Source organism: Staurois parvus, unplaced genomic scaffold, assembly GCF_062004578.1.
Source record: "Staurois parvus isolate SC_StPar_1 unplaced genomic scaffold, SC_StPar_1.0 ptg000794l, whole genome shotgun sequence".
Lineage (NCBI taxonomy): Eukaryota > Metazoa > Chordata > Amphibia > Anura > Ranidae > Staurois > Staurois parvus.
The window spans coordinates 627219-640964 of NW_028318590.1; the positions used below are offsets into that span (position 1 = coordinate 627219).

A 13746-nucleotide genomic window follows, 5' to 3' on the forward strand; every position below is an offset into this window, starting at 1 on the left:
ATGAGATCAGAGGTTTCGAATACATCTGTGATTTGCTCCTAGACCAATTTCACGGAAATGATGGCAGTCACCAATATCCTGTAATTATCTCTAACTCTAACAAATTGTACATGGTTCTATCATTTGCTCCATGAACTCTGTCCCTGAAAAAAAGAAAAGAATAATAATGACTAGGGGAACATTAGACATTTGTTCCACCATGAGATAAGAGGTTTTAGCCATGTTTATGCATGACCAATCACCTGTTTCCATTTTCTCTCTTGGAGTATTAAGTCAAATTGGTCAAACACACATCTGTGGTGGCAACATGTGGCTGTAATGCCCTTAGAAGCCTACAATTTGCCCCGTGACCCACTTCACGGAAATAATGGCAATTGCCAATATCTTGTTGATATCTCTAACACATCTCTGTACACAGCTCTGTCATTTGTTCCATGAATGCCATCCTCGATACAAACACAACATTAATAATGACTAGGGGAACAGCTGAAAGGATAGACATTGGTTTCTCCATGAGATAAGAGGTTTCGACCACAACTGTGATTTGCTTCGAGACTAACTTCACGGAAATGATGGCAATCACCAATATTTTGTAGATATCTCTAACTCCTACAAGTTGTACACGGCTCTGTCATTTGTTCCATGAACGCCATCCTTGATACAAACACAACATTAATAATGACTAGGGGAACAGCTGAAAGGATAGACATTGGTTTCTGCATGAGATAAGAGGTTTCGACCACAACTGTGATTTGCTTCGAGACCAACTTCACGGAAATAATGGCAATTGCCAATATCTTGTAGATATCTCTAGCTCCTTCAAGTTGTACAGAGCTCTGTCATTTGCTCCACAAACGCCTTCCTCAATACAAACACAACATAAATAATGATTAGGGGAACAGTTGAAAGGATAGACATTGGTTTCTCCATGAGATAAGAGATTTCCACCACAACTGTGTGGGGCCAATCATCTCCTCACTCTGTTCACATGGAATTTTTGGCCAAGCTGGTTGAGCGCCTATTTTAGGTGGCACCACGTGATTGCAATGCCCTTAGGAAGCCTACGATTTGCCCCGTAACCAATTTCATGGAAATAATGGCAATTGCCAATATCTTGTAGATATCTCTAACTCCTTCAAGTTGTACACAGCTCTGTCATTTGCTCCAAGAACGCCATCCTCGATAAAAACACAACATTAATAACGACTAGGGGGACATTGGTTTCTCCATGAGATAAGAGGTTTTGACCACATCTGTGCGGGGCCAATCATCTTCTCACTCTGCTCACATGGAATTTTTGGTTGAGAGCCTAGTTGAGGTGGCACCACGTGATTGCAATGCCCTTAGGAAGCCTACGATTTGCCCAGTAACCAATTTCACGGAAATAATGGCAATTGCCAATGTCTTGTAGATATCTCTAACTCCTACAAGTTGTAAACAGCTCTGTTGTTTGTTCCACGAACGCCATCCTCGATACAAACACAACACTAATAATGGCAAGGGGAACAGTTGAAAGGATAGACATTGGTTTCTCCATGAGATAAGAGGTTTCGACCACAACTGTGCAGGCCAATCATCTCCTCACTCTTCCCACATGAAATTTTTGGCCAAGCTGGTTGAGCGCCTATTTGAGGTGGCACCACGTGATTGCAATGCCCTTAGGAAGCCTACGATTTTCCCCATGACCCACTTCACGGAAATGATGGCAATCGTCAATATCTTGTAGATATCTCTAACTCCTACAAGTTGTACACGGCTCTGTCATTTGTTCCAAGAACTCCATCCTCGATAAAAACACAACATTAATAATGACTAGGGGAACATTTGAAAGGATAGACATTGGTTTCTCCATGAGATAAGAGGTTTCGACCACAACTGTGCGGAGCCAATCATCTCCTCACTCTGCTCACATGGAATTTTTGGTTGAGAGCCTAGTTGAGGTGGCACCACGTGATCGCAATGCCCTTAGGAAGCCTACGATTTGCCCCGTAACCAATTTCACGGAAATGATGGCAATCGCCAATGTCTTGTAATTACCTCTAACTCCTACAAATTGTACATGGCTCTGTCATTTGTTCCATGAACACCACCCCCCCCCCCCTCAAAAAAAAAAAGAAAAGAATAATAATGACTTAATAAGTCTAATTTTGTTTCCACCAAACGATTTGTCCTAATTGGCGGTGTTCTGCGCCAGGAGTCCGCCATAAATTGGCTGCAGCTTACGTTAAAATTAAATAAATAACGCCGAATGACTTATGACAGGGAGGGCATTCATTTCATCTCTGCTTCTCTCTTTTTTTTTTTTTTTTTTTACAGAAAGAGCTTTTGATTTTTCTTTTTTTTTAGGAGGATTTAATTAGAAGCAGAAAGCAGTATTACATCTCTCAGGTCATGGAGTACTGTGCGTCTGGAGCTGCGATTCCACCAGGGAACGCCGCCCGGACAGCTTGCCAGGAACTGCTCTGAAGCCGATCTCTCTCTCCCTTCTCTCCGGCCTTGGCCCTGGGCCTCTCTGAAAGTTCTCAATCCAGAAAGGAGGAATGGGGCCCGCCAAGCTGACGAGGGAGGAGGGCTGTGACGGGAAAAAGGGGAGACTGTGATTTCGGGTCTGCAGCCAGTAATGACAGAAAAACGGAGTGTGAGATGGATTGAGGCCTCCAGAGGGGCTGTGGGGCAGCACAGACCTTTGATTGATGGGGGCTGCCTTGGAATGTGAGCTGAGAGCTTGCAGGAAAAACAGCTCCTAATGGATTTCTCAAACGTACCAGCATGAAGGCTGGGCCAGGTGTCAAATCACAAAACCAGATCTATCTCAACTTGATTTTTCCATTCTAGCATACAAGGGGCCTTCCTCTTCCCTCCCAGAGAGAGTTAACCGTTTCTTCGCCATATCTACCAAAAAAAAAGTCTCCATTTTTTACTGGTTTAAGTGCTCGTGTCCTACTCTCCGGGAGATTGAGGCTTTCCATCAACCCAGGAATGGCGAGGAGACATAAATACGCAGACGGCGAACGCACAAAAAATTACAGACCGTCTAAATAAGGCCGTCCAAAAAACATAATTCGCAGTTGAAAAAGAAAAACGTATCACAATATTTTTAGGTGGGTTTGTGTAATTAAATAAATTCTGATTGGTCAACACACCTGGGACTCTTCTCCTTTTTTATTTTTTTTTCCAAGAAAAAAATTCTGATTTAGCACCAAATTTGGGGCTCCTATCTTTTTTTTATTAATATTATTATTATTATTCCAATTTAAAATATTCTGATTGGCCAACATGCTTTGAGTGCCTGTCTTTTTGGATTATTCCAAGTAAAACATTCTGATTGTGTAATTAAATAAATTCTGATTAGTCAACACACCTGGGACTCTTCTCCTTTTTTATTTTTTTTTCCAAGAAAATAAATTCTGATTTAGCACCAAACTTGGGGCTCCTATCTTTTTTTATTTTTTTTTAATTATTCCAATTTAAAATATTCTGATTGGCCAACATGCTTTGAGTGCTTATCTTTTTGGATTCTTCCAAGTAAAACATTCTAAATTGTGTAATTAAATAAATTCTGATTGGTCAACACACCTGGGACTCTTATCCTTTTTTTAAATTTTTTTTTCCAAGAAAAAAATTCGATGTAGCACCAAATTTGGGGCTCCTATCTTTTTTTTATTTATTTTTTTATTATTCCAATTTAAAATATTCTGATTGGCCAACATGCTTTGAGTGCCTGTCTTTTTGGATTATTCCAAGTAAAACATTCTGATTGTGTAATTAAATAAATTCTGATTGGTCAACACACCTGGGACTCTTACCCTTTTTTTCAATTTTTTTTTCCAGGAAAAAAATTCGATTCAGCACCAAACCTGGGGCTCCTATCTTTTTTTTATTTTTTTGGGATTATTCCAAGTAAAACATTCTGATTTTGTAATTAAATAAATTCTGATTGGTCAACACACCTGGGACTCTTCTCCTTTTTTTGATTTTTTTTTCCAAGAAAAAAAATTCTGATTTAGCACCAAACTTGGGGCTCCTATTTTTTTTTATTTAAATTATTCAAATTTAAAATTTTCTGATTGGCCAACATGCTTTGAGTGCCTATCTTTTTGGATTATTCTCCTTTTTTGATTTTTTTTTCCAAGAAAAAAAATTTGATTTAGCACCAAACTTGGGGCTCCTATCTTTTTTTTATTAATATTATTATTATTATTATTATTCCAATTTAAAATATTCTGATTGGCCAACATGCTTTGAGTGCCTATCTTTTTGGATTATTCCAAGTAAAACATTCCAATTGTGTAATTAAATAAATTCTGATTGGTCAACACACCTGGGACTCTTCTCCTTTTTTGATTTTTTTTTCCAAGAAAAAAAATTTGATTTAGCACCAAACTTGGGGCTCCTATCTTTTTTTTTTTTTTTTTTTTTATTATTCCAATTTAAAATATTCTGATTGGCCAACATGCTTTGAGTGCCTATCTTTTTGGATTATTCCAAGTAAAACATTCTGATTGTGTAATTAAATCAATTCTGATTGGTCAACACACCTGGGACTCTTATCCTTTTTTTAAATTTTTTTTCCAAGAAAAAAATTTGATTTAGCACCAAACTTGGGGCTCCTATCTTTTTTTTTTATTATTATTATTATTATTCCAAATTAAAAAATTCTGATTGGCCTACATGCTTTGGGCTCTCATCTTTTTCCATCCAATTAGAAACATTCTGATTGACCGTTATATAGTTAGAGTCTTCTGATTGGTCACCAAGCTTTGGGCTCTTATCTTTTTTTTTTTTTTTATTATTCCACTTAAAAAATATTTGAATGGGTCACCATGCTTGGAGCTGATATTTTTTTTATTTTTTTTTTATTTATTTTTTTTAGTGTTCCATTTGCCTGCTTGTTTTGCATATTAAATACGTTCATTTTCTGCTCCCTACAGATCTGCAAGACTTCAAATCAGACACACAGCATGTGATTGAGGTGGACGAAGGGAACACGGCGGTGATAGCCTGCAACCTGCCCGAGAGTCACCCCAAAGCTCAAGTGCGGTACAGCGTCAAGCAAGAATGGCTGGAGAGTTCCAGAGGTGAGTCATATCTCTGTTATGTAAGGCAAGACTCTAGGCAGATATTAAAGATACCATTGATACAATGCTTTAATTTGACCTGGTATCGGCCTCTTGCAATCTCTGTACAGCAGAGCTCAGACTGGGAGAGGGAGAAGCAGCCTAAGGAGCTAATTAGGTGTGCTCTAATGCTCGTGTGCTAACAAGGAGCACGCTGATAGGAGGAGAGAGTAGAGTGACACTCACATGAGCTCTTCTGTGTGATGCTTCTCGTTTTACTGTCTGGGGACAGGGCCATGACCTGTAAGTGTTCCCAGCGTATGTGATTGTCAAATGACTATTATAAGGTTGGTTTTATCAGGAGATAAATAATGAAGGTTAACATCCATCCTAGAAAACTCCAGTCGTGGCTGGTTTGGGTGTGAGGGCGGTACATGAGAGCCGTTGAGTAATCAACTCATCCATAGAACCTTGGCTTTGCCAAATGTCGTCTCTTCCTCTGAAAAAAAACATGGCGGCCGGCCCATAGGCACTGAAGCCCTGGCTAACCCAGCGCACAGGCAAGGCTTCTCATCCATCCATCACGTCCCGAGTGGAGGTGTCAATTCAGCCGTGGTCTTGGCTTTCTGCCCGCTGGTCCCGAGGAGATGAACACACACCCCGCCTCCGCCAGGGACATGCCCGGAACTGCCTGGGCTGCGGGGCTGACAATCCTGCCTGATGTGGGAAGTCAAAATATATCAGAATAATGAAGAGCGGGGAGTCTAGCGGGTGACTGAACACCGCCACGCCTGAGGGCCACACATCATCGCTGCCTGCCACCTTGTACTGCTCCACTGACATAACCCCGATATAACCCCCCCCCTGCAAACTCAATGCTTAACCCCTTTGCTGCTGGACTGGAGGGGCAATGAGCAAGAACCCAGCAGCGTATAACAACCAGGGGCGGACTGACAACTCATGGGGCCCCCGTGTCCTTAGGGATCATGGGGCCCCCGTGTCCTTAGGGATCATGGGGCCCCCGTGTCCTTAGGGATCATGGGGCCCCTGTGTCCTTAGAGATCATGGGGCCCCTGTGTCCTTGCCCACACTCAAAACGCACCCAAAAAAGCCTATAAAAAGGTACCAGGGGCATTTCATGGGGCCCCCTACTGACCTCAGGACCTCGGGCAGTGCCGGAGTGCTCGAATTGTCAGCCCGCCCCTGATAACAACTGTCAACTCCCCCCCCCCCCCCCAAAAAAAAAATTTTTTTATTAATTATATATATATATCTTAGATTGTAAGCTCCCAGGATCAGGGCCCTCCTATCCCTCTTGTATTGATCTGTATTGTTGCTGTATTGTCTCCCGGTATATTGTAAAGCGCTGAGCAAACTGTTGGCGCCATAAATCCTGTATAATAATAATAATATAAATCCTGTATAATAATAATAATAATTTTATATATATATATATATATATATATATAAAATTTATATTATTATTTTAGATGGTGAATTCCAAATACATTGGTGACATTGTGTCCAATTTGCTACACGGGCTTTAGTGCCACATTCCGGTTTCAATATTTCATACTGTAAATAATATGTAATTATTAAATATAATGGATGAAATTATTATATTATGGAAAAAAATATATATATATATGTGTGTGTGTATATGTATATATATATATATATATATATATATTTTATATGTGTATATATGTGTGTATATATATATATATATATATATATATATATATATATATATATATACAGTCATGGCCGAAATTGTTGGCACCCTTGATATTTCTCCAGGAAATCATGTATTTCTCACGAAACGTATTGCATTAACACATGTTTTGCTATACACATGTTTATTCCCTTTGTGTGTATTGGGACAAAACAAAAAAAGGGAGGAAAGAAAGCAAATTCGACATAATGTCACACAAACCTCCAAAAATGGGCTGGACAAAAGTATTGGCACCCTTTCACAACTGCGGATAAATAAGAATGTTACAAGCATGTGATGCTCCTGTAAACTCACCTGGGGCAAGTAACAGGTGTGGGCAATATAGAAATCACACCTGAAAGCAGATAAAAAGGAGAGACGTTCACTTAACCTTTGCATTGTGTGTCTGTCTGTGCCACACTAAGCATGGACAACAGAAAGAGGAGACGAGAACTGTCTGAGGACCTGAGAACCAAAATTGTGGCAAAATATCAACAATCTCAAGGTTACAAGTCCATCTCCAGAGAACTAGATTTGCCTTTGTCCACAGTGCGCAACATTATCAAGAAGTTTGCAACCCATGGCACTGTAGCTAATCTCCCTGGTCGTGGACGGATGAGGAAAATTGATGAAAGATTGCAACGCAGAATAGTCCGGATGGTGGATAAGCAGCCCCAAACATGTTCCAAAGACATTCAAGCTGTCCTGCAGGCTCAGGGAGCATCAGTGTCAGCGCGAACTATCCGTCGACATTTAAATGAAATGAAACGCTATGGCAGGAGACCCAGGAGGACCCCACTGCTGACACAGAGACATAAAAAAGCAAGACTACAGTTTGCCAAAATGTACTTGAGTAAGCCAAAAGCCTTCTGGGAAAACGTCTTGTGGACAGATGAGACCAAGATAGAGCTTTTCGGTAAAGCACATCATTCTACTGTTTACCGAAAACGGAATGAGGCCTACAAAGAACAAAACACAGTACCTACGGTAAAATATGGTGGAGGTTCAATGATGTTTTGGGGTTGTTTTGCTGCCTCTGGCACTGGGTGCCTTGACTGTGTGCAAGGCATCATGAAATCTGAGGATTACCAAAGGATTTTGGGTCGCACTGTAGGGCCCAGTGTCAGAAAGCTGGGTTTGCGTCCAAGATCCTGGGTCTTCCAGCAGGACAATGACCCCAAACATACGTCAAAAAGCACTCAGAAATGGATGGCAAAGAAGCGCTGGAGAGTTCTGAAGTGGCCAGCAATGAGCCCAGATCTAAATCCCATTGAACACCTGTGGAGAGATCTTAAAATTGCTGTTGGGAAAAGGTGTCCTTCCAATAAGAGAGACCTGGAGCTGTTTGCAAAGGAAGAGTGGTCCAAAATTCCGGGTGAGAGGTGTCAGAAGCTTATTGATGGTTATAGGAAGCGACTGATTTCAGTTATGTTTTCCAAAGGGTGTGCAACCAAATATTAAGTTAAGGGTGCCAATACTTTTGTCCAGCCCATTTTTGGGGTTTTGTGTGACATTATGTCATATTTGCTTTTCTGCCTCTGTTTTATATTTGTTCCAATACATACAAAGGGAATAAACATGTGTATAGCAAAACATGTGTTAATGCAATACCTTTTTTGTGTGAAATACTTGATTTTCAGGAAAAATATCAAGGGTGCCAACAATTTCGGCCATGACTGTATATTTTATATATATATATATATATGTGTGTATATATATCAACAGAGAGGCCCTCGACATATAAAGGGCTCTGTTGGTTGGGATGCCAGCACCTGATACCATATTATGCATCAAAGGAATGCAACGCAGCTATTGTGATACCAAAAAGCAGAGAAAATGAATAAGTATTACGAACACAATGTGTCGCAGCTTACCGTTCATTGAATGGGGTGGCTGCTTTAGTTTTATATTTTAAGTTTGGTTTTTTTTATCTTATGGTTCCACACTTCATGTACCAGGGTGACAACCTTCTCACCATACTGTATCTATGTGGGAGAAGGGTTGTCACTCTAAGAAGGAAGGGTGTTAGGACTACATTAGTGATCAGCGGGAAGAATGTCCCTTGCATTGGTGGTGAATGGGAAGAATGCTCCTTACATTGGTGGTCAGTGGGAAGAATGCTCCTTACATTGGTGGTCAGTGGGAAGAATTCTCCTTACATTGGTGGTCAGTGGGAAGAATGTCCCTTACATTGGGGGTCAGTGGGAAGAATGTCCCTTACATTGGGGGGTCAGTGGGAAGAATGTCCCCTACATTGGTGGTCAGTGGGAAGAATGCGCCTTACATTGGTGGTCAATGGGAAGGACGCCCCTTACATTGGTATCCAGTGGCAGGAATGTCCCTTACATTGGTGGTCAGTGGGAAGAATGTCCCTTATATTTGGTGGCCAGCGAGAAGATTGACCCTTACATTGGGGGTCAGTGGGAAGAATGCTCCTTACATTGGTGATCAGTGGGAAGAATGTCCCCTACATTGGTGATCAGTGGGAAGAATGTCCCTTATATTGGTGATCAGTGGGAGGAATGTCCCTTACCTTGGTGGTCAGTGGGAGGAATGCCCCTTATATTGGAGGTCAGTGGGAGGAATGCCCCTTATATTTGGTGGCCAGCGAGAAGATTGACCCTTACATTGGTGGTCAGTGGGAAGAATGTCCCTTACATTGGTGTCAGTGGCAAGAAAGTCCCTTACATTGGTGGTCAGTGGGAAGAATGACCCTTTCACTGGTGGTTAATGGGAAGAATGTCCCTTACATTGGTGATCAGTGGGAAGAATGCTCCTTACATTGGTGGTCAGTGGGAAGAATGTCCCTTACATTGGTGATCAGTGGGAAGAATGCTCCTTTCACTGGTGGTTAATGGGAAGAATGTCCCTTACATTGGTGATCAGTGGGAAGAAAGTCCACTACATACTGTACGTAGGTGGTCACAATGCAACCCTTGGTGTCCTGTAGCTGGCTTTGCCAAATGGTGTTGGCCATGGAACTATGCAAACACCATCAGATGAGAGGCCAATTAGCCAATGCTGAAGGAACCCCTAGCAACCTGTGGAGGAACCCTAGTGTTCCTTGTGTGTGTATATGTTTGTGTGTATATATAGATATATATATACACATACACATATTTGAAACAATAAACTATGTATAGAAAAAACATTTTTTTGAAGGCATTTACACCCATTGATAACATATTTTATTTTTTTTACATTTTACATGCTTGCCTCAAATAAAAATGAGCAGAATATTACACATTCCTTCTAAATTACGGACAAAGGCTGTTGGTTAAAGACAATATTTGCTCAGAATGATGAAGATCGGGTCATAGTCTGTTTCCTGTAACTTTATACCCCAGTTATTAGGTGGAGCAGATGGACCGGGCTGTCTATAGGGGGGCATGGAATGTGATCCCCGGTCGCCCGTGCCGTTTATGGGGTTTGCGGGGGGTGAGAGGTTAAAGTGTCGATGTCTCAGCAGGGATTACCGAGGGATCGCTTGGTACTTGGACTAATCAGAGCTGTCTCTGGCTGTCAGCTCTCATTATCTTCTTGCGTAGCAACCGATGTCAAATAAAACGTAGGAAATAATCCTCGGGGCCAGTGCAGGCGATGAGATCTTTACCTGCTGTCAGGCTGAGCTGGCGCCTTCGGGTGGGGGAAAGAAAGGTTTGGCAAGGCAGGAGGAGAGAAACGGGACTGATAGCCAACATGGCCTGGAGGGGAATGTGTCATGGAGACGAATATCTGGGAACTAAAAAAAGGTGTGCTGTATCACATATACATAACAAAAAGACACGTATGAAGTTCAGGGTCATAATCTTAGTCATGAATGTAGAGTCCCTTTTTCATTTGTCTGGAATGATCGTGCCATGATAAGCCGCAGAGGGAGTGCATTGTTTTCTGTAGGCCAGATGACCACTGTGTAGCACTGCAGAGAAGCTGCAGTCTCTTCTTCTTTCTCTGCAATGCTACACAGTGGTCATCTGGCCTGCAGAAAAACAAGGCATTAGGAATGCTTTCGCTCCAGCGCAACAGCTATAATCAAATGCTCTTTGTTAAAGTCCGTGTGATACAGTCATTCAAAAAGGCAATGCGTTTCAGCCGTCAGGCACTGATTAAGGCCCGACAGACGAAACGCGTTGGATTTTACATGGCAGTATCACATGAACTTTAATAAAGAGCATTTGATTATAGCCGTTGTACTGGAGCACCAGATTTCCGTATGCGTTGTTTTCTGCAGGCTAGACGACCACTGTGTAGCGCTGCAGAGAAAGAAGCAGAGAATGGTCGTGCCATTGTCTGGAATGGTCGTGCCATGATAAGCCGCACAGGGAGTGCATTGTTTTCTGCAGGCCAGACGACCACTGTGTAGCACTGCAGAGAAGCTGCAGTCTCTGCTTCTTTCTCGGCAGTGCTACACAGTGGTCATCTGGCCGGCAGAAAACAACGCATAAGGAATGCTTTCGCTCCAGCGCAACAGCTATAATCAAATGCTCTTTGTTAAAGCCCGTGTGATACAGTCATTCAAAAAGGCAATGCGTTTCAGCCGTCAGGCCCCGATTAAGGCCCGACAGACGAAACGCGTTGGATTTTTACATGGCAGTATCACATGAACTTTAATAAAGAGCATTTGATTATAGCCATTGTACTGGAGCACCAGCTTTCCTTATGCGTTTGTTTTCTGCAGGCTAGACGACCACTGTGTAGCACTGCAGAGAAAGAAGCAGAGACTTCAGGTTCTCTGCAGTGCTACACAGTGGTCGTGTGACCTGCAGAAAACAACGCACTCCCTGTGTGGCTTATCATGGTACGACCATTCCAGCCAATTGAAAAAGGGACTCTACATTCATGACTAAGGAATTAGGCATTGCTTGAAGATTGGAGGTTCACAGAGACCTTCCTGCAAGCTGTGGATGATTAAGGGGGTAGTAACTCTGTTCCACCTGCAGAAAACAATGCACCCCCTGTGTGGCTGATATCTCAGGAGATGTTAAAGTAGATGTAAAGGAAAACTTTTTTTTTTTTTTATTGAGTAGGTAAGTGTTAGGCCCTCTGTCAAGTTTTTACTGCAGTCTGTGTCACCGTTAGGGAGGTTTACTCTACTTGTCCTGGTGTCCTAGATTTTTGAGTTGTCATGAGAGAAAGAGGCAAGGGGAAAATCTTCCAAAAGGGACATTATGACAACTGTCCAGGTTGGAAATTCTCCTAACCTTGGGTCTCCAAGATGGGAAATTTAGGAGCAATTTTCCCATCAGGACACAGACCTGATAGGTTCCCTGTTCAAAACCTGAAGAAAAGAAATGTGGGTTTTACATGCATTTTAAAAGAGAAACAGTCATTGCACTGAGCTACCAAGAGCTCCCTCTAGTGGTCAAATCTCTTTATTTCACACTATACCAAAAAGGTGCAAGAGCATGCTTGTCAGAGTAGAGTAGAGCACAAGGTTACCACCAATCCAAAGCCCAATGGTCCACCTTGTTTTACCGTGACTGTTGAAATAGTGTTTTAAACCTCTCAGAAAACCGGGTTGAGTTTGCATGGGCACACGTCCGAAGTGGCATCTAAAGCTGGCCAAACATGTTACAATCTAATTGTACAATCTGCTTTAAATTTACCAATGACTATGTAGAGCAAGAACTTTCCAGATGTAAATTGAATGGACTGGTTAGGCCGACCTTTGTACTTCATTGTTTTTGTCTATAGCAGCCTTTCTCAACCTTTTCAACCAAGAGGAACCCTAGAAGTAACTTTCTGGGCTCTGCTAAAACTGACTATATCTGCAAGTCATGATACATTCGTGTGATGATCGGTGGGAAGAATGCTCCTTACACTTGTGGTCATTGGGAAGAATTACACCCTTTTAGCTGCAAAGACCAATGGTGTCAGTGGGAACTGATCTGAGAGGCAGAAATGGCTCAAGGAAGCCCTAGCAACCTCTGGAGGAACCCTATGGTTGCATGGAACCCTGGTTGAGAACCCCTTGTATATAGGTGGAAGTAAGCTTGTACGGAGATTGTGCAAGTAAATTGCAATGTGTAACCCAAAGTATCTCATAAAATTTTTGTTCTTCTCTGTGTCTGCACAGATAATTACCTTATCATGCCCTCGGGGAATCTACAGATCGTCAACGCCACCCAGGAGGATGAAGGAACGTACCAGTGTGCAGCGTACAACCCGGTAACACAGGAAGTGAAGACGTCCGTCTCTAGTGACCGTCTGCGAGTACGACGTAAGTCAGAAGATCTGTTGGGCCAGCCATAGACTTGAAATGGGGTCAGAAGATCTGGCTATTTTGGCAAAAATAGACTTAGTTCTTCTTACAGATAATATAGGGTGCAGCGCTAAGAATACTAATTCCAAATAGTGACTATTAAATGAATAAATAATGATATCAATAAAGTGACAGTTCATGGCAAAGTGCTGAGTATAGGCTGATAATAACTTCAAACTTCAGTGATGTGCCAAAGGTGTAGTAAAAATACGCACTCACCAGATGCGTATTTTAAATACGCATTTAGGCAATATAGCCAGAGGTCCCCTTAAAGGATGGAATGGAAACAGATCCAAGTGGACAGCCGGTGAACTACAACTTATTCAGGGAAGTCTACCCCACCTCCACCTAAGAACTGTACTTGAATCACCTCCACCCTGTGGTGGAGGGGATTCCATTCCATCCTTTAAGGGGACCTCTGGCTATATTGCCTACATGCGTATTTAAAATACGCATCTGGTGAGTGCGTATTTTTGCTTCACCTTTGGCACATCACTGAAATTTGAAGTTATTATCAGCCTATACTCAGCACTTTGCCACGAACTGTCACTTTATTGATATCATTATTTATTCATTTATGAGTCGCTATTTGGAATTAGTATTTTTAGCGCTGCACCTTATATTATCTCTGTGGATGTTTTATTTGGTTACCTTTGTGTGTATCAGCGGCTAATTTTTAAGCGCTCACTGATCCTATTCTATTTTAGTTCTTC

At 41.8% G+C, this 13746-nt stretch overlaps 1 protein-coding gene across 1 annotated transcript in view; it reads left to right on the top strand.

The window, feature by feature from the left end:
• BOC (BOC cell adhesion associated, oncogene regulated) overlaps nt 1–13746 on the top strand; it is a 131988-nt gene that overhangs the window by 95899 nt on the left and 22343 nt on the right. Inside the window, exons 4-5 of the mRNA XM_089654733.1 lie at nt 4932–5078; nt 12848–12991. Coding sequence (XP_089510859.1) covers nt 4932–5078; nt 12848–12991 — 291 coding nt within the window. The remainder of the gene's footprint in view (nt 1–4931; nt 5079–12847; nt 12992–13746) is intronic.